The sequence below is a fragment of the Rhinatrema bivittatum genome, chromosome 7 (genome assembly GCF_901001135.1).
Source record: "Rhinatrema bivittatum chromosome 7, aRhiBiv1.1, whole genome shotgun sequence".
Lineage (NCBI taxonomy): Eukaryota > Metazoa > Chordata > Amphibia > Gymnophiona > Rhinatrematidae > Rhinatrema > Rhinatrema bivittatum.
The window spans coordinates 256,680,476-256,702,994 of NC_042621.1; the positions used below are offsets into that span (position 1 = coordinate 256,680,476).

Consider the following 22,519-nt stretch of genomic DNA (forward strand, 5'->3'; position numbering starts at 1 on the left):
AGCCAGCGCAATTCGTCCTGATGTCCATGAGAAACTCACCGATATTCCATGCACAGGAGACAATCTCTTTGGAGATAAATTTGGTGACACAGTCTCCCATTTGAAGGAATAAAGTGCAGCTGTACTTTCCCTTCCAACACCTGCAGAGTCTCACAAATCTCAACATCGATTTTATTCTTATCGTCGTCGGTATTATACGAGACCATACAATAGACCATATTCCCAGTACAGACCTTAACTATATGTCCCACCAAGGAACACAGCTCCACCTGTTTCTAGGGGTCATGCCAGACAACAAAGGCAATTAAAGCAAACACCAGCTCTTCAACAAAAACAAGTTTCCTCTTTTTGAAATTAATATAGCCACCACCACTACCAGTATTCATAGGAGGACACCTTCAATTTTTTCTCCACAATTGGGAATCCATCACCTCAGACCAGTGGGTACTAAACATCATCAAAGACTGTTACCCTCTAAACTTTCAATCCACTCCTTCTCTTCCTCATATTCCTCCGAAGAGAATGATACAATCCCAGTCCATATCCTTCACAGCGGAATTGAACAACCTAAAAATTCAACAATCTATACAGACCATCCCTCCTCATCAACATCATCTGGGTTTTTATTCCCAATACTTCCTTATTCCAAAGAAGTCAGGAGGTCTACGACCCATTCTGGATCTATGACTACTCAACAAACATATACAGAGAGAAATTCAAAATGACTTCTCTCAAAAATATCCTACTGCTGATTCAGCCCAACGATTGGCTGTGTTCCATCGACCTGAAGGATGCATATTCCCATATACCAATTCACCCATCTTCTTGGCGTTACTTTTGTTTCCAAGTTCAGAATATACATTACAAATTCCAGGTTCTCCCATTTGGCCTATCTTCAGCCCCAAGGGTATTCACAAAATGTCTAGCAGTGGTGGTGGCTCACCTCAGGAAACTTTCGATCCAAAATTTTTCCTTATCTGGACCACTGGTTAATAGTAGCATCGGATCAGTCTACACTGAGAGATCATACGTTACGCATGATCGAATGCCTTCAGAGGTTGGGATTTCTTATTAATTTCGAGAAGTTTCACCTTCAACAAACTCAACTATTTCAGTTCATAGGCGCTCTCATAAATACGGTAGAACAGAGAGCGTACCTTCCTCTAGACAGGATACGGAACCTACAATCATTGGCCCACAGCCTTCTCTACAGAAACCAGGCATCAGCATGCCAGGTTCTTCAACTTCTAGGTCATATGGCAGCAGCGATCTATGTGGTTCCTCACACCAGACTTCACATGCGCGGCTTACAATGGGGTTTAAAGACTCAATGGTCTCAATTCCTACAGCCACTCAGCTCCAGAATTCAAATTACGAACGCAATGGAGGACATTCGATGGTGGCTTCTTCCCAAAAACCTTTCCTTGGGAGCCCCATTCCGCTTATCTCCTCATCAGATCACTCTGACCACAGATGTCTCCAACAAAGGTTGGGGAGCCCATCTCGGCAACCTGAAAACTCAGGGTCTGTGGACCCCTCAGGAATCTACATATAAAATCAATCTCTTAGAATTGCGAGCCATTTGGATGGCACTTCAAACGTTCTCGGCTCAGATACGGGGATCAAGCCTCATGGTATATACCCACAACCAGGTAGCCATGTTTTACATAAACAAGGAAGGAGGGTCTGGTTCCTGGACTCTGTCAGGAAGCAACATGAATTCTATATTGGACAATCAAAGCTCAAGTATCAATTCAGGTGACTTATCTTCCAGGTCTGGACAATGTGACAGCAGATCATCTCAGTCGGATTTTTCATCCACACGAATGGACCTTAAATCCAGAGGTGGCAGAAAACATCTTTAAACAGTGGGGTTTTCCCACAATAGATCTTTTTGCTACAGAAGCCTTTTGCTCAATTTATCCCAGCAATCAAAGGCTTGCTCCCGATGCTTTTCTCATTCCATGGGCACCAGGCTTGATGTATGCCTACCCTTCCATTCCACTCATATCTCGAACAATTCAGAAATGCATCCAGGACGTGTCAGACATGATTTTAATCGCCCTGGCATGGCCGAGACAGCCTTGGTATGCGTACCTCATGAGACTTTCCATTCATCCACCAATAACGCTACAAAATCTTCCACATCTTCTGACACAAGAAGGGGGCTCTTTACTTCACCCCATGAACCAATCCCTTCATCTCACAGCGTGGAGATTGAAAGGCAAATACTAACTCCCTTAGGTTTATCTTCTCAACTGGAGGATATTCTTATTGCTTCAAGAAAATCTTCAACCAGACGCAATTACACGGGAAAGTGGCAGCGGTACTTGAACTGGTGTAGTCCAAAAAACATAAACCCCTTTTCATCCACTGGCATTCAACTACTACAATACCTGCACACACTTTACGAAGCAGGATTAACCACCACTTCGGTACGAGTTCATATCAGTGCTATAGCAGCTTTTCATGAACCTTTTAATAATCTTCCAATTTCTAACCATCCGTTAATTTCCAGATTCATGAAGGGAATGATACGACTTCGCCCACCGGTGACTAAACCTCCAATTCCATGGGATTTAAATGTAGTACTAAAACAACTAATGCTTCCGCCTTTTGAACCATTAGTCTTTAGCCACATCAAATATATGACATGGAAGACTATCTTTCTCATTACCATAACTTCCGCAAGGAGAGTCAGCGAACTACAAGCCTTGGTTCACTACTCCCCTTATCTTTCTCCCTAAGATGGTAACATTTTTTCATCTTAATCAAACCATAACTCTACCTATTTTTATGCCAAAACTGCATACTAACGAATGTGAAAAGCTTTTGCACATGTTGGACTGTAAAAGAGTGTTAGCTTACTATAAGAAAAGGACTCAATCAACTTCGAGGCCTTCTCAACTGTTCCTTTCCTTTAACCCGAATGACCCTGGACAACCAGTCTCAAAAAGGACCATAGCCAGTTGGTTATCACAATGCATACTTTTTTTGCTACAATAAATGTTCCATTAAACTACTCTCAAAGCTTCAGGCGCACCAAATCCGCGCCACTGCAGCATCAGTTGCCCACTTGAACAAAGTTCCCTTAATTGATTGATATCTGCAAAGTGGCAATATGGTCGTCCAGTCATACCTTCACATCGCATTATTGCCTGCAACAGCAAACGACCTCTGATGCAGCACTAGGCACAGCAGTCTTATCATCACTCAAGATATGAGACTGTCTACCACTTCAAGGGTTGCTGTCCAAACCTCCAAAGAGATATATGCATGGCACAACCCGGGAGCTTGGGACTCCCAGACAGCATAGCTAATTCAGCCCTGCTATCGACGGGAAAAAGCAAGTTTGCTTACCGTAAATGGTGTTTCCGTAGATAGCAGGATGAATTAGCCATGTGTTCCCTCCCTCCTCCCTAGACAGTTACAAAAAGGACATACATATCTTCCTAACTTACCTCTCGCTTGGCTACAAAGAAACTGAAGAGGTGAGGGAACCGCACGGGAACACTACCATGCAGACGCACAGAGTCAAAAACTCTGTGCTCAGCTGAGGAAACTCCACCTACTCGGGATCGCGACGCTCTCCCAGACAGCATGGCTAATTCATCCTGCTACCTACGGAAACACCGTTTACGGTAAGCAAACTTGCTTTTTTGTCAGGCCTTCTGTTGGGTGGCTCTGTTTGCATGTTGAGACACTATAGTACAACTATAATAAATTAAATTAGTCCAAATTTAATGAAAAATTCTAAAGTGATAACACTTGCCATGTAGGATGAGATGACATTTGCTGATGCTATGATTCCAAATTTCTATTTATGAATAGAATTTGAAAATGGGAGGCAGAATGGATAGAGAGGTGGGAATGATTAGTAGTAGGGTCTTATTTTAGTCAGGAATTGCTGAAGCTACTATTTGAGCTGAAAATGTGACATTGTGTTTTCTAACTCTGCTTTAGGTGGGAGGTGTTCAGTGTTTGGGCGGTACGGGAGCACTACGTATTGGAGCTGAATTCCTGAGGCGCTGGTATAATGGGACTAACAACATAAATACTCCAATCTACATCTCTTCTCCTTCCTGGGGTAAGAGTTTGCACAACCAGTGGGGCCTATGCTGTGGCTGGAATAAAAAGCTGGTAAATAGGGCAGTTTGCAACTGATCTGAAATCAGGGATGATTAACATTTCTGATTTGTGTAATCAACAAAGATGCCCTATAATTAGAAATCCAGTGAACATTCAGGTGTACAAAATTATTCAATGAAATTTGGTCAACTGGTCATATGGTTCAACAACCTTTCAGAATACTATATCTACAGTTTAATGATTTGTAATTTAATTTGTAGGACCGACACAGACAGCTCCTGAACAACGAGACTGCTCATTTTAGAAAAATTGTAAATAAAATAATTTGAACACAACTTCAAACCCATCTAAAATGAAGTGAATGATTAACTTTTATATCCCTCAAAGTCCATTAGTCATTTGTGATTGGGTGAGCCTATATGAAATGAAAAGTACTTATCTTGCACAACATGTAATGAACCAAACCCTGACATAAATTCATGTTTCGATGGTCATCTGCTTCAGGGGCTTAATCTTTACTTAACACAGCTCACAGAAAGTGGGTCTTAACCAAAGTCCTATTGCTCACTGTGAATTGTTCCTCTTTGAATTTTCCACCCTTCACAGGTCGATCCTCTTCAGTTAAGAGATTTTAGAAAACATGGTATTAGTGAAAGAGTATATAAGCAGTGTGGAAATGACGTAGACTTACCTAAATTACTCACAATCGTTAGATCAAAGAATACCAATTGATAGTTTTATTGAGATCCCGAGAAGACATCATATCTAAATAAAAATCAGAAATTGTTCCTACTTGTTTACGATATCCTGAATGTGGTCCCCTCTACGGGGCAAATGTACTTGTTCTAAAACAGTCATAAGAACATAAGAAATTGCCATGCTGGGTCAGACCAAGGGTCCATCAAGCCCAGCATCCTGTTTTCAACAGAGGCCAAACCAGGCCACAAGAACCACAAGTCCATTTCAACTCTTGAAAAGCATGTGAATTTTGTAAACAATGGGCTACTAGTGGAGCTGTCATTTTAGCCGTCTTAATACAACTCCTGTGTTCAATGAAATGTATCCGTATATTCCTTTTAGTGTGACTGATGTAGATTAAATTACATGGACATTGAATTAAATAGATAACTCTTGTGGAAACACAATTAGTATTGGAGTTCAATGATATTATTCGATGAGAACTAGGATGTTGCCATTGGGAGCCCGCCATAATCTGGGCACACATATCGCAATTACCACATGGAAAATTGCCTTGAATGAGATTCTCAGAGATCTTATCTGCAACTATCTATAGGGTGGAATGAACCACCATGTCCTGAATATTGTGTCCCTGAGAAAACGAATTTGGGTGCTGAACGAAAAATCTCATGTCACGCCAAAACTGGCCAATGTGTTCATAATATTTTGACAATGTCCTTCGCACAATTTGTGTAACGCACAACACAGGTCAAATTAATACTCTAAGGTCTAGCTTTGTACTCCAGTAGTAATGACTGGTTAGCAAATAGAGCCTTTATATAGGCTTTTTTAATCACAGTCTGGGGATAACCTCTCTGTTAAAAGCGGGTAAACATATCCACCGATTGAGATTTAAAATCTGTAACAGATGAACAGATCTTTCTCCGTCTCAAAAACTGACTGATAAATGAAAAAAGGATAGTCTCTCTATTTTTTTTTTTTTTTTTTTTTTTTTTTTTATGAAAGCTCAAACATCTTAATAATTGGACTCTCTACCTGGGTAACATCAAGCTAGGTTAAGAGAACATTGCACAAATTTCATCTTTGGGTGAGTTTCCTCACTCCGAAGGTCATCAAATCTTCACAAGAGAGCACTGTTCTGTTCGTACGTCTCACTTTGAATGTCAAAGTGGCCCCTAACCCCTACACTAATAGATAAACCTCACCTCGAGTTACTAGGTGGGCCTCCCATAGAGATATAAATACCTATCTAGGTTGAGGACATTATGGCTAGTCTCTGTCTCTCTTTCTCTCAGTAAAACAGGCCTTTGAGAACACATTGCAAAATGCAATCAAGCCTTAACACTACTGAAAAAGGTGTAGCTAAAGCCATGCGATAGGACTTCACAAAATGGAAAACACACTCCCGCCTTCACAAAATGGAAAACCCATGCCCACCTCTTTTTCGGATTTGCATCGCACCATACGTTATGGTGCAATCGCATGCATTAAGCCCTTAATGCATGTGAAAACGCCTTATAGTGTTTTGATAAATGACCCCCTTAGATTGTAAGCCCTCTCGGGATAGGGAAATACCTACAGTACCTGAATGTAATCCACTTTGAAGTGCTGAAAAAAGCAGAATATAAAAATCTAAATAAATAAACAAGAAAACCCTGTATAAAAGACACTAGGAATCCATATGGTATTAGGCCTATTGTAATGTGTGTTGGGTGTGGGCTTGGCCACCAAAAAGCTGAACTGAATTACAATTTCAATATAGTACACCTCTCAAACCACAACCACACTAAGGGCCCTATTTTATAAAGGCCCAGGGACGCGTGTAAAGCCCCAGGACACGTCTAAGTCCCGGGGTTTTACAAAAGGGGCGGTCTGCATGCAGGGCAGGGCCAGAGGCCTCCGGCACAGCAGCCATTTGCCGCTGTGTTGGAGGATCATGTGCCGGTAGGCTGCTGGCACGCGTTAGGGGAAGGGGTGGGAAGGTTGGAATGGGGAAGGCCGCGAACGTCGACGCGTGCAAGATGCACTAGTGTGCACCCCCTTGCATGCGCCGACAAACCCCCCCCCCCCCATTTTATAACATGCGCGTGCCTGCATGTTATAAAATCGGGCGTACATGAGTATGTGCCGGGTAGCACGCACACATGTACACCCATGCGTAGGTTTGAAAATGTACCCCTAACTGCCAGCACTTAAAAAATAAAACCCTAAGAAAATGCAAGACTGCAAATATTATACCAGCCGTAAAACACCAAAACACTTCCTATTGGAAGATCAGAACAAGCCAGCTGCTATAGATCCATACACAGAAAATACATGCCAGCACATTGCCTTACCTAGGTCACACATGTAGAACACAGACAACCCTCACCAAGTGCAGAATAAAGAAACCATAAAATATAAATAGAAACATACAGAAAAAACTGAACTGGAAACTGCAACAAGCCAGACTCTGTTTATAATGGAAAAAACAAACATCTTTATCTTCATTCCTCATAAAACATCAACCAATAAAATCAAGATATATAAAAATCATAATAATGAAACCACACAAATAAAATACATATTTCAAAACAGTTGCTGAGTTGACTAACATATTAAAATTTACCAAACATCAATAAAATGTCAAAACAGCAGACACATCAAATAAAGTCCAAAAGTTAAAACAAATGGGGTAAAAATTAACCCCAACTCTCCATACCTGGGAACTTTTGATTTCCAATCACACACACACACACACACACACACACTCTTTTACACTCCCTGGCTCTCTCTCCCACACCCACACACACACGGGTAGATTTTTAAAGGTGCGCATGTGCGTCCATGTGCTTGCGCTTCCTGGCACGCACATGTCGTCATAAAATCCATGGGCCGCATGCATATGACAACTGGATTTTATAATCTGCGTGCACAGGGTGGGTGTGTGTGTCTAATTTTGTAAAATTACGCATGGCGATGAGATTGGGCCTCTCAGTCCACTCCAATTAAGGAGCAGACTGGGAGGGAACTTTTCAACCCACCGACCTGACCTTCCTCCCTCTTCCCCTCTCCTCCCCGCCTCCTATCCCTATCCTATATAACCCCAAATTTTTTATTTTACTTTTTGCTCTTCAGGAGCAGCAGCAACGTGCGTGCGCCGGTGCACACTTCCCCAGCACAGCAGCAAATGGCTGCTGTTCCAGCCGCCTCCAGCCCTACCCCTCCCCGCCCCCCTGCCGGGCACTTCTGCGCATAATGGGGGTGACACGCATGGCCGGGCCCCTCTGAAAATGCGCACGGTGTTCACAAGAACGGGCCACACGCGTAACCCCTGTTTTTTACGCGCTTGGCCGTTTTTAAAATTTGGTCAACAGGCTCTCACACAGGTTCTCTCTCCACAACACACACTCACTGGCTCTTCCTTACACATGTACATACCCGCAGACTCTCAGACTCTCTCTCCCACACATACACACTCAGGCTGTCACACTCATTGGCTTTCTCTCTCTCTCACTTACACACACTTGCGCACACACATTTCATACTCACTGGCTCTCCCTTACATATACACACTCACAGACTCTCTCTCACTTACACACACAGTTCTGTCACACTCACTGACTCTCCCTCACACACACACACACACACAAGCTGCTCTCCCCCCATCCTACCCAACTTCACTCAACAAGTTCTCTCAGACTCCAGGGCTTCTCTGGCTGAGCATTCTGGCAGTCTTGTTGGGCCTTTTTTTCCTGCCACAGGTGGGAAGGAAGATGCTAAAGGCCCCACCCCTTTCTCTGCTCATGCATTTGGCTGGCAAGGCTTGGACTTCTTGCCGGCTTTCTACTCACGGGATGCATAGTCTTCTGCCAGCAGAGCTTGAGTTCCCTGCTGGTCTGTTGCTCCTGAGGCACTTCTTTTTCTGTCTGGGCTGCAGCGCCGTTGTCTTCCGGTGGGTGTGGGAGAGAGAGCCAGGGAGCAGGTGAGGTTTTCAGGTTGGGTGGACTGCAGCTGGCTTGGAGGGGTAAATCCAGACATTTTAGCTCTTCTTCTGGCTTTTGGACACTTCCTCAAATATCCATGCTGTCCGGAGAAAATTTGGATAGTTGGCAACCCTATTGGTCTGGGGGTGAGATCATCTGAGAATCTGGCCTGCTGAGAGAGAGTGAGGGAGATTATGGGCCACGCAGGGCGTGAAGGTCTTCATTGGCTGCTGGGTTTGAGGGTGGGATGTTCACTTGTTTAAAATGACCTTGAAAACATTAATGACATTTGTTTCCGACACGATACACAAACCAATTTTTTTGTTTTGTTTCTGCATTTTAGCATATGCTAAAATGGAAAAATGAAACAAAAAAAAAAATAAGGCAATAGTAAAAAATAAAAAAGAAACTAAAATTTTTCCAATAGTGATGATTATTGGTGTCATGGAGGTCCAGACTTGGTCAGCTAATGTTAGGACAACAGTTAGTGCACCTTAAGTTATCCAGTTTGCACTGAAAATTAGTGCTAGCCTACTGAATTACCTTACTGGCTTAACCCCATCTGGAAATGCCCTGGATTTAAATGGCTAAACTCTTCAAGGTCCATATTCAAAAGCCAGTTAAATGGATAATGTAATAGTTATCTGTCTAAATGGCTTACCTGACTATATTTAGCCCTTATCCGGCTAAGTTCTAGCCGGGTAACTAGTTACTCGGCTAGAATTTAGCCAGATAAAAAAGGGGTGTACTGGGGAGGGGCTGAGATATCTGGCAAACTTAGCCGAATATCGGGTTTACTCTGTACTCAGGAAGGCCAATCCCCACAGGTGGGTTGTGCATCTCTACCAGCAGATAGAGACAGAGTAAAAGCTGATGTCACAGACATATAGCCCTGCCCTAACACCAGCCAGCCAGTATTCTCCATCTCCAGCAGATGGTAGATATGCATTTCCCTAATTGGGGTGAGGGGGGGGGGGGGGGGGGGAATTGCTTGTGTTAAAAAAAAAAAAAAAAAAAAAAAAAAAAAGGAAAATAGAGAAGAAAGGAGATGTTTGATAGCACCACTTGAACTCCTGACATGATACTGGTGGGTTCCTCCCTCAGTTGAATGCCTTTAATCTGGAAGCCTTTTTAAAGGCAAAGCAGTTAAAGGACAAGGGAGGCTTTGTGGTGAAGGCTTTTGCCCTCTGTCTCCCATAGCCAGAGACCCAGTTGTGCTCTCAGCCAGGGAGGACTGAGCTCAGGTAAAAAGAAGAGAGAGTAGGGAGGTCTTATTTTCCTATTTCTTCCTTATCGGGTCTTCTCCCTCGGCATGCATTATTGGCATCTTTCCCTTCTTCCGTTTTATGTCTCTGGGAAGTTTAGTGAGGTGCCGAGGCGGTGTAGACTCGGGAGGTTGAGCAGCCTTTGGCTAGGCCCTGCTCTCAGGCTTGGTTTTGTCGAGCTGTGTGATAGGCTGCAGCGGCATTTTTGCGCACTTCCATGTGTGCCCTCTTGCCAAGTAGTGGTGTAATGATGATTCACACATGAGCACCTCCTTGTGTGTACTGAGCGCCTGCTTGAGCATGTACTGAGCGCACGCGTACTTAAGCGCGTACATATTTGGGCGCACAAGAAAAATTAGGAAGTATGGCACTTGTGACAAAGAAGTCTAAGCGCTTAGCAATCTGTGGTGCTTGCCATATAAGGGCAATACAGCCAGGGAATTCTGCGCGTCTGTGTCAGCACTGCCTGGAGGCTCAAGATGATTTGCCTCCTACTGATTTTGCCGATGCTGGTCCATCCCTTTAGACTGGGGGGATTGGAGCTGAAGGTGACACAATAAAGGAGTTCTCTTCTTCAGATGACCCCATGACAGAGATGTCTTCAGGGGATGTTCGGTCAGAGGACATAATATTGGGGCCTATGGGGCCTAGTATGGACCCATCCTCCTTTTCCTGGGTGGAATTTTTCCAGGACTACAGACTTTTCTACAGGGGCACCCAACAGAGATAGCAATACTTTTGAAATCGGGGGTTGCGTTCTCAGGGTTCCCAGTTGTCTGCAACCACGTGCAAGTGCCGTGGTGCAGTGGCCCTTGAGGATGTTCAGGAAGATGTGGCTAAGGATGAATGACGATTTGAAGTCCTTAAAAAAAAAAAAAAAAAGTGCAAAAAGCAGAATATAAAAATCTAAATAAAGAGAGGGAAAATACCCTGGATTTAGAGCCACATAGATCTCTGCTCCATTTCTTTCATAGAGATGAGTTGCCAAGTCTGTTATCTTAGACTCCGAAGATAATTGGTGTGGCTGGGAGTGACTCTGCGGGTGCGCAAAAGAAGGACCCTCATATTGGTCACCATACACAAAGCATCATATTTCTTTCCCCACCTAGATGCTATTCAAGCGCTCCAGAAGCAAATTTTAGAGGGGGATTCACTTTGGTGGGTCTGTACCCCTTGGATCCGTCAGCAAGGGAACAGTTGCATTTCCCAAAGGTGGATGCGCTGGAGTGCTCTATGACCAAGCGGACCACCATTTCCGTGGAAGGAGGGGCAGCTCTAAAGGATGCTCAGGATGGGAGAATTGAAGCTTTCCTTAAGCAGGCCATTGAAGTCATGGCAATGAATTTGCAGATTGCCTCTTATTGCTCCCTGGTGGCTTGGGCTAGTCTTTCTCAGGAGACTGATGAAGCAGGTTGTGGTGATGGAATTGGGAGCTGCCGCCTTAGCTGATGCAGACTGTGACCTTGTTTGCACTGCTGCCAAAAAGGGTGGCTTCTGTGATAGCGGATAGGCGTCAGCTGTGGCTGTGAAATTGGATGGTGTACACAATTTCTAAGTCCAGTCTCACAAGGTTACCATTTAAGAATGTAAGAACATAAGAAATTGCCATGCTAGGTTAGACCAAGGGTCCATCAATCCCAGCATCCTGTTTCCAACAGAGGCCAAACCAGGGTTCTATTTTATTTGGCAAAGAGTTGGAGAACATGGTTAATAGATAGAGGGAATCCCAGGTCCCTCGTTTGCCAAAGGAAAAGAAGCACGTATCGTGTCCTTTTGGGGCAAGGAGCCACATTAGAGACTATAAGCGTTTTTACCCCTATAGGGGAATGACTAGTCAGCGGTCTTGACCTTTCGGTAGGTCTCAGTCCTTTTGGCCGAGAAAGCCTCAGAAGAATGTGGGCTCTGGGCCCGGAGTACCTCACTCATCACAGTGAAGGTGTGCAGATTCACCTGTTGGGGCAGGAGATAGGTGGGCGTCTACCTTGCTTTTATCAGAGGTGGGTCTGGATCATGTTGGTCCAAAGGGTCCTGGAAATAAGAGAAGGCTATGCTCTAGAGTTTCTTCACATTCTTCTGGATGCCTTTATGGTCTCTGACTGCAACTTCCTGCAGAAGAGGGTGGTGGTGGAGACTGCCTTACAGAGGCTGTTAGTCCTGTTCCCAACTTGCAAGAAAATATGGGCTGCTATTCTATTTATTTGGTTGTAGCCAAAAAGGAGGGATCCTTTCGGCAAACCCTGGAAGAAAAATGACAACAGTCTTTGCTTTGTTTTTGCAGGACGCGCCAACAGACTTGATGACACCTTGTTTTTCATTTAATGTTAAATTTTTTCAAAGTCCGTGATGGCTGACCTATTCCAGTTTATAGTTTAACTGTGTTCCCCTTTAAATCTGGCCACCAGATGTCATCCTTAATGATGACCATACATCCCCTTCCTTTCTCCTCCCCAAGCTGTGAACCCTGCCTCCACAGCATCCTCAGCCCCAGCCAACCTAGGATTTGGAAGGCCCAGGCCTGGATATGAACCAAGGACCCTCCATATGGCATCAAATGTTGCCACCAAGCTGGCCTAGAGTTAAGCTTTAAGTGCACCGGTGGTAACTCTGTTAGCTCATATAAGATATTTATATCTAATTTGGAGAACAATTTATTTTCCTGAATTTTGATTTGTTTTTCCTTTTCTTCCAGAGAATCATAATGCAGTGTTTACTGATGCGGGTTATAAAGACATTCGGATTTACCGTTACTGGGATGCTGCTAAGAGAGGTCTGGATCTGCAGGGATTTCTGCAGGATATGGAGGTGGGTGAGAGAAAATAGCCAATCAAGTCTAAATGTAGAGGAAATAATATATCATTCAGAGGGAGCAGGGCTGTGGTACCTAATTCTTTTTTTAATTTAATTTTTATTATTATAATCAGATTATACAAATATTAAATTTGTAAGAGCCTCTTCCCCCCCCCCCCCCCCCTCCTTCCCCCTCCCACAAAATCTAAATTTTACAAAAACAACTAGCTGGAAAGTGTATTCAACGGGATATATCATATAAAAACATGAACCATTTTAAATCAATTTTAGGTGGAAGACCATTTAGTGATATACCAGCTCATAAAAAGGAAACCATATACTATTAAACCCACCAAGCTTATCTCTATTCATAGCTGTCAGTTTTTCCATTAAATATACCCTCAGAAGCATGTAATAAACATCAAAACCAGTGAGCTGTACTTTCTTCCAACTAGCCATTCTTTAAAATCTCGCTGTAATGAAACTTTGAGAAAGCAGCTTAAAGAACTTTGAAGAAATATCATCTATTGGAGCACTCAGAATAAATGTTTGGGTCCCAGGGAATTTCCATGCCTGTGATCTTCTGGATAAAATGTTGTATCAACTTCCAGTATGCTTTAAGTTTTGAACATGCCCACCTGTGCTCAATGACGCCAATACTTAACCCCCTACTCCAGGAAATATTTTGTTCAATCTATAGGGGGTAAAGTACGATCTATACTAAATTTTATAGCCATTCTCCATTAAAGTGGCCGAAATAGAAGACTTAATCAGACTTTTTCAGAATGTCATCCTAAATCTCCTCCGTAAATTCACCTACAAGATTCCTTTTCAATGCTAACATTTGCCTGCGTCTTTAATGATGTTTGTTTATATATGTGTGTATGTATGTATGTATGTATATATATATATATATTCTTCACCTAGGAATTATTGATAGGCAGATTATAAATGCTGTGTATCTTTTGAAAATTAGCCCCTTAAACTTCCTTTCTTTACGGAGAATGTCAAAGAGGCTGATGCAATACGGTGTGCTCAGCCAAGCGCATTGTTAACCTGCAGTCGGACACTGTTAGAATAGGCACTAATCAATCCCCTAATGCAATAAGGGGATTAGCGCATATTCAACGTGCGTCCAACATGGAGTGAGTCTAATAGCACTCACCACATGCAAATGCATGTGAATGAGGCTATTAGGCATTCACTCCCAATGCAAAAAGAAAAAAAATGCGCGTCTTGGACGCACATTTAACTGTCTACTATTAACGCCTATCTGGAGCAGGCGTTAATAGCTGTGTGCATTAAAAAAAAGTACAGAAAAGCAGATAAAACTGCTTTTCTGTACTGCCTCCTACTTAATATCATTGTGATATTAAGTAGGATAAAAAAAAATAAAAAAAATAAAAATTGATACTTGGACCATCATGAAAACAGACGCCGAGTTTATCGGCGTTGGTTTTCCTTACTGGCGGACAGCCACAAAAATCGAAGCCGATAAACCCGGCGTCTGTTTTCGTGACGGCCATCCGCTGATAAGGTAAATCAATGCCGATTAACGTTCGCCGGTAAGGAAAACAGACGCTGAGTTTGTCACGAAAACCGATTTGGATTCGCGTTAGCAAGGATGCACTAGGGTCGCGCAAGCAAACCTTGTGCCTCCTTGCTAACGCGACCCCCTAATTTAAATATTGCATGGCGCCCCCCTTGGGAGCACCTGGGGTGCGTTAAGAGAGTGGGCGCTGACTGTTCAGCGCCCACTTTCTATGCAACATTATTGCATTGGCCACAAAGGGTGTAGCTACCCTTTGTACTCTCAGCTTCACATTCCCTTGATTTAGAAAATGTTGCATTTGGATAAAACTAAAAATATTAGTTTCAGGGAGATGATATCAGATTTCCAAATCTTCAGAAGTTATTATTTGTAAATTTTCATAGAACTGACCCAGACATTTTAACCCAATGCCCTCCCATCTTTTAAATACTATAGCTTGCACTCCATGGATTCCAAATGTTCATTGTATGCCTAACATATAGCGAGGAATATATTCCTGATTTTCTTATCTTCCAAGGAAGCCAACTAATAAATCTTATGAAAATCTTTGGCTGCTGCAGTTAAACCCATTGCTTCATAGACGATGCTTGCTGTCATTCTATTACTGCCCTCAATTGCACTGCAAAATACAAATTTCTAAAATTCAGAACCTCCAAGTTATAAAACTTTCCTAGATACTCTGAGAGGCCTCCATTTCCAGATATATCTAAACACATTATTCTGAAGCCTTCTGAAAGTTAAATTAGATACTGAAATAGGAAGGGTCTCAAATAACATAAAGGTGAATTTTAAAAGCCCGGCATGTGCCAAAATCGGGAGATGCGCACACAAGTCAGGCTCACATGCGCCCACCAAATTTTTAAAGGCCCCCAGATGCTCGCGCATGTCACTTCATTTCAAAAAGGGGTATGTTATGGGTGTTTTGGGGCATGGCCAAGAGATGTGCACATAAATACTTACGCCCTGGTCCACAGCCATGTAAGTTTACTTCTGCTATGGAGGAGGTATATGCTGTAAAAAAAAAAAAAAAAAAAAAAAATTTAAAATTTTTCCAAACAATAAAATATTTAAAAATGGCAAACACACACCCAATAAAGAAAACTAATAAGGATGGAAAATTCACTGCTCTCCATACCTGAAAACTTAATTTTCAGTCATCCTGAGTATGGCATGGATTAGTGAGGCAGAACAAACTTTCTTCAGGCACACACACACCAGGCAGGCTCCCATTCTCACTCACACACCCTTCTCTGGATCCCATTCACAGCTACACCCCAGTCAGGTGCATCGACTCATACACAAACATACCATCAGGAGCCATTCTGCTGCTCTTCCTTCTGTGCTGGCCCCTGCGCTAGTCAAATCTGGCAGGGCTAGCACTTCCTTTATGCCGAACTCGTTAATTGCGAGATCAGCATAGAGCATGGGCTAACTGCATGTGTTTTGAATAGTGCACGCCTGTGGCGTAGCCACGGGTGGGCGTGGGTGGGCAGCTGCCCACCCAACTTAGACCCAGGCCCACCCAACTGGCACCGGAACTGCAAGGCTGTCACGGGATCCCATCCCCGTGACAGCGAACAAGAGAACCCACGCCTCGTGCGCCATCACTGCACACATGAGGAAGCGCTGCTGCGGCCGTATGGCCAACCGATCTTCCTGTTTGGGGGGGGGGAGCGGAAACGCTGCGCACAGCTTCCGCTTCCTCCCCCCAAAGCAGGAAGATCTGTTGGCCTCTCCTGCTGCCACCGGACTCCTGCTATCTTCAGGCCATTTGGCCTGCCGAACGTCCTGTTTGGGGGGGGGGGGAGTGGAAGCGCAGCGCACAACTTCCGCTTCCTCCCCCTCCCTCTCCCTCCAAGCAGGAAGATCGGCGGGCCATACGGCCCGACCCCGAAGATAGCAGGAGGCTGGTGGCAGCAGGAGAGGCCAACTGATCTTCCTGCTTTGGGGGAGGAAGTGGAAGCTGTGCACATGCTTGAATGTGTATGTGTGGATGAGAATGGGAGTCTGGGTGTGTGTGTGGGTGAGAATGGAAGCTTGAATATGTGGGTGAATGGGAGCTTGAATGTGTGTATGTGTGGGTGAGAATGGAAGCTTGAATATGTGGGTGAATGGGAGCTTGAATGTGTGTATGTGTGGGTGAGAATGGGAGCCTGGGTTTGTGTGTGGGTGAGAATGGGAGCTTGAATGTGGGTGTATATATGGGTGAGAATGGGAGTCTGGGTTTGTGTGGGTGGGTGAGAATGGAAGCTTGAATATGTGGGTAAGAATGGGTGCTTGAATGTGTGTATGAGTGGGTGAGACTGGGAGCTTGAATATGTGTATGTGTGGGTGAGACTGGGAGCATGGGTGTGTGGGTGAGAATGGGAGTCTGGGTTTATGTGTGGGTGAGAATGGGTGTCTGGATGTGCGTCTGTGTGTGCATAAGAATATAAGCCTGGGGAGGGGTGAGAAAGTGAGAGCTTGTATGTGTGTTTGCAGAGAATGTGAGCTTGTGTGTGTGGGGGGAGAGCATATGAGAGTGAGAGTGTGAGGGGGGAATCTGTGAGAGAAAGCGTGTATGTGTGTGTGTGTGTGTGTGTGTGTGGAAGGGAAGAAGACAGTATTAGAAGAAAGACACTGAAAAGGAATTAGGAAATGAGTGACAAAGGAAAAAATGGGAAAAAGAGATCAGGACCAACTGATTAGAAAAATACAAAGATCAGACAACAAAGGTAAAAAAAAAAAAAAATTTTGAGATGTTAGCAATTTAAATATAAGCAACACAACCGCTCTCTCAATTTATGGACAGGTAGGAGCCGTGTATAAAATCATAATAATAATAAGGCTAAAGTACCACAAATCACCATGAACTATGTTTGTATCATTAAGTAGACCTCATACTTAGGCGTAGATGTGAATGCTATTCTGCATAACGTTTTACACCAGTAGTATAATCATGGGTCAGAAAAGAATTTTATATGCTTAGTGAGTCCAAAGTGAAAAGAATTCAAAGTTGATGTAGCATGACATTTCCCATTGTATTCATTGTTACAGAATTTCTTAACTCATCATAGTATTGACAACATTCAATTTCTTAAGATAATATAGCTACTTAGATTTTTTTTGCATGTAAAGAAACGCCTGAGAGTTAAAGATGTTACAAGGCTCAAGGTGTACTAGCCCGACATGGACAGTGTTTCGGCGTCTGCCTTCATCAAGGAGCCGAATGTATGTGAGATGATTTTCGTGGCATTTTCACCAACATGGAATTAATGCGTTTCCTCACATTCCTACATTATCTTAAGAAATTTAATGTTGTCATTACTATGATGCATTAAGCAATTCTGCAACAATGAATACAATGAGAAATATCATGCTACATCAACTTTGAATTCTTTTCACTTTGGACTCACTAAGCATATAAAATTCATTTCTGACCCATGATTATACTACTGGTATAAAACGTTATGCTGAATAGCATTCACATCTACGCCTATGTATGAGGTCTACTTAATGATACAAAAAAACGTAATTCACTGTGATTTGTTTTGTTTATAATCTGTTGTATTTTAGCCTTATTACGAGCAATTTAAATATGTCATCTTTGGGAATGTGTATTTCTTATATTTTTGTATTTTGCTCTTAAGTATTCCACTGCTCAGAAATTTTAGTTTCTCAGGCTTTCTGTTTTGGTTTTATCTGCATGTTTCTGTTTCTAATTTATAATCTCTTATTTCTATATTAGGTAAGGGTCGGTCTCAGTTTTGCCTGTGTGTGACAGAAATGCAGTATTTCTGCTAGTGTGTAGTTTCTCTGTAGTAGTAGTCCAGCTTGTTCTGTTATTCCCATAGGTGATGTATTAATGTTCTAGGGCCTAGTGTAGTATTTGCATTGCTGCTTTTTCATAAGGTTGCTGTTTGAATCCTGAGAGTCAGTGCTATGACTGTATGGCAAGGTTCTAGATGCCTCTTTCTTTACAAGAGTTTGTGTTACTTCACAAAATAGCAGTGGAGGGTTATTTTTTGCTGAGGTGACACCAGAATTTGAATTTTTTTTTCATGTTAGTTGTAATGTGAATTGCCCTAGCTCTGTGCTGCACCTGTTCTGATGATTGATTATATTTTAGATTTCCGGTTTTCTGCAAAGATGGTTCATGAAAGAATACATTAATTTTTGTTTTATTACATGATTGGATCTGATTGTTTTCTATACTTGTGCATTTATAAACTGCAATAAATATAAAATAAATTCTGATTAATAAGGAATTTTTAATGCTGGTAAGTGCTAGAAATAATTGAAGTAAATTATTTTAAAGTTTCATACGTGATGCATAATGGCTGTTGCAAATTACTTAGAAAGCCATTCTAGAGTGCAGTATATGGTATTATTTATCAGTAAAAAAAACAACTAGTAGACCTGCATGCCTACAGCCCACCCATATTAACCTTGTGCCCACCCAAAAAATCAATTCTGGCTACGCCACTGGTGCACGTGGGCCCCCAAGAATGAGCAGGAGAATGGGCTCCCTCTTCCTCTTCTGGGCCACCAGTAGGATGGGGGTCCACTGGTGGCCTCATGGGACTTTTCCTCTTCTGAGCCAATGGTGGGATGGGGTCCTCTGGTGACCTCATGGGCCTCTTCCTCTTCTGGGCTGCCAGTGGGATGGGGTCCATTGGCAGCTATGTGGGCCATTTTTTCTTTCACCGCCAGTAGGATGGGGTCTGCCAGGGACCTCCTGGGCCATCTTTTTTCTTCTGCCGTCTCTCGTGTGTGCCACCCTGTGCAATTGCACGGTGTGCACACCCGGTAGCACTGGGCCTGATAACAGTAATAAAAGCCTGACCTTCACAAACACAGTACAGGCTAAACATAAGAAATGTAATAAAAATCATCAGTTAAATTCATTGAGAAGCCATGCCTTGCATTATTTTCCAAAGGCTGCTGGATCATTAATTATTTTAAGATACCGAGGCATAGAATTCTACAGAGAGGGCCACCACAATCACACATGAGGAAAAATATTCAGCATAAGCGGATCCTGCTTATGTTCCTCCTCTAAATAGTGTACATTATTCAATGCAGAAAATGTGAAGAAGCATACTACATAAGTGAGATGGACTAGATATTAAAGACAAGAGTCCATTCACACAGACAGAAGATTAAGTTCCACAGAGAAGATCAAAGCAATACTTCTATAGGAAACTTTTTTTTTTTTTTTTTTTGAAACTGGACCACTGCATCAATGACCTTATGATCAGGATAATTAAAGGAAAATTGAAAACAATCTAGGAACATAACTTTTGATGTTAATATGAGTAGATGGTTCCAGAGGATTCAACGAAGACCTAGGTTTCTTAAGTCATTATGAGCCATAAAATTATAGAGGTCCATATTGAGAGAGGGAGAGCATTGTACAAATCAACTCCTCTTGTACCTTTCATTGATTCAAACAGTAGAAAATCTTCAGTGATGTCAACTTTGCTGTTTGTACCTCCTACTGTGTATTACAACAATCCCCCAACCCCACACCAAGTTTACACTATACTTATAACTGAATCATAAAAGGCATTATTTTTTTCTGGTAACAATTTTTTGCTCATGCTATTCTGACCTGAGGAAGGGAGTATTAGCTCCTAAAAGTGAGTCAAAAAATGAATAATGTTAGTCCAAAAAAAAGTATCAAGTATCATCACCTTTATATAGGTTTTGTTTCTATTTGTTAACCTTTTATAACAAATTGATGTTCATAAAAATGAGAAACTCAGTAGCTGAAACAGATATAGAAAATCCACTGATATGTGTGCTGTTCTTTTTGGAAATGGAAATTCTATGCACCACAGCACATTTGGCATCTTCGGGTAGTTTAACAGGGGCTTTTATGTGAACTGAGATGGGCTAGAGCAGCATGTGATTAGTATTTTGTGCACCGCAGTCTTAGGTATGGAAAGGATGCTCTAAGCTTATGGTTGGCCTGGTACCAAGCAGGCTCTGTTTTCCTATCAGTTGGAGTTAGGATGCATTGTGTTGGGAATGTGCTTGAATATTTCTTATAGCAGGGGGTCACACCAGCTAGAACATGTTGTGGTACTGTAGTATTTATCCTGGAAGGAGGCTGCCCTTTACAGTCTACATGGGAATCATTATTTCCTGGAGCTATTCTATTGTAGCTGTGTGGGAAAAGAACACAATCCGGTGGGAGCAATGGGAAGAGAGAATCAGTAAGTACTGCTTGGGGAAATTTTAGAACTTAAAAGGTTTGAGGAGAAGTAAACTATTGGAGTATATTCTTTAGAGTGTTTTGTCTGTATTAAATAGCTAGTCAGAGGGCAGGCAAAAACAAGGAGTTTGTATATTTTGCTTCCCCCCCAGCCACCCCTAGCTCATCCTTTGATTTATAGGTAGGTGACACTTTTAAACTAAAAAAAAAAAAAAAAAAAAAAAAAATCAGCTTTTAATTTAAATTCAGAAACACCCCATGCCTTATCAAGAGTAGGTCACTACCAGATAATTAATGAATTATCTAATACATTTAAAGGACCCTAATTGTATGCATTCCTACTCCAATAGCAACCTAAACTTAACTAGGAAATGAACAAAATTAAGATAAAGGCAGCAGTCCAGCAGCAAGAGTGGGGCCTTCCAGTCTTTTTATTGAGTGTCACATGTATGATTTTTTACCTGCTGGTGAGAGGTTGTCTGTGTGCACCTGGTGCAAAGAGCTCCTGAATCTCAGAGAATGAGTCTGATCTCTGGAAGCTAGAGTAGTAGACCTGGAGGAGCTGAGGCAGACAGAGGTATATAGAAGAGACCTTGAGGGACATAGTAGCCAAGTCCCAAATTTAGCCGTGGTGCTGTCTTGGAGAAGGAGGGTCTCCTGATCAGAGAACATCAACCTGGTGCAGCAGGAAATGATTCTGTAGCAAGGACCTGCTCTCCAGGTGATACATTATTCTCTCACACTGAGGATGTATGTCCCAGGGCTACTGCCCAGGAGGGAAGGGTTAGGTTGGCCATCATAGTTGAGTTGATTATTAGCAATGTAGTCAGCTGGGTGGCTGGTGGGTGTGAGGATCGCCTGGTAACATGCCTACTTGGTGCGAAGGTGACGGATCTCACGTGTCAACTATGTAGTATTTTAGACTATGCTGGGGAGGAGCCGGCTGTCGTGGTACATGTGGGCACCAACGACATAGGAAAATGTGGAAGAGAGATTCAGGAAGCCAAATTTAAGATTTTAGGTAGGAAGCTGAAATCCAGAACCTCCAGGGTGGCATTCTCTGTAATGCTTCCTGTTCCACGTGCAGGTCCCCAGAGGCAGGCAGAGCTCCAGAGTTTCAATGCGTGGATGAGACGATGGTGCAGGGAAAAGGGATTCAGCTTTGTAAGAAACTGGGGAAACTTTTGGGGAAAGGGGATACTTTTCCGAAAGGATGGGCTCCACCTTAACCAGAGTGAAACCAAGCTGCTGGCACTAACTTTCAAACAAGAGAGAGAACAGCTTTTAAACTAGAACAAGGGGGAAAGCCGACAGTCACTCAGCAGTGCATGGTTCGGAGAAATGTATCCTTGAAGGATACTAATGAAACAGGAGAGTTAGGGCATCCCAACAGAGAGGTTCCATTAAAAGCAAACATAGTCCATGTGTCTATATGTAAACGACCGAAGCTAATGATTTCCGAATTATCCCTAACAACTGAAAAGCAGGTTGTTAATACAAACAAAAAACACACTTTGAAATGTCTGTTTGCCAATGCCAGAAGTCTAAGAAGTAAGATAGGAGAGTAGAGTGTATAGCAGCAAATGATGAGATTGACATAATTGGCATCACAGAGACTTAGTGGAAGGAGGATAACCAATGGGACAGTTCTATATCAGGGTACAAATTATATTGCAATGATAGGGAGGATCAACTTGGTGGGGGTGTGGCACTTTATGTCCGGGAGGGTATAGAGTCCAACAGGATAAAGATCATACAAGAGACTAAATGCTCAGTTGAATCTATATGGGTAGAAATTCCATGTGTGTTCGGTAAGGGTATAGTGATAGGAGTATACTACCATCCACCTGGACAAAATGTTCGGACAGATGATGAAATGCTAAGAGAAATCAGGTAAGCTAACCAATTTGGCAGTGTAATAATAATGGGAGATTTCAATTACCCCAATATTGACTGGGTAAAT

At 42.7% G+C, this 22,519-nt stretch overlaps 1 protein-coding gene across 1 annotated transcript in view; it reads left to right on the forward strand.

Annotated features, from left to right (window-relative positions):
• GOT1 (glutamic-oxaloacetic transaminase 1) overlaps positions 1-22,519 on the forward strand; it is a 118,525-nt gene that overhangs the window by 40,560 nt on the left and 55,446 nt on the right. The window contains exons 3-4 of the mRNA XM_029610100.1: positions 3,964-4,087; positions 12,708-12,820. Coding sequence (XP_029465960.1) covers positions 3,964-4,087; positions 12,708-12,820 — 237 coding nt within the window. The remainder of the gene's footprint in view (positions 1-3,963; positions 4,088-12,707; positions 12,821-22,519) is intronic.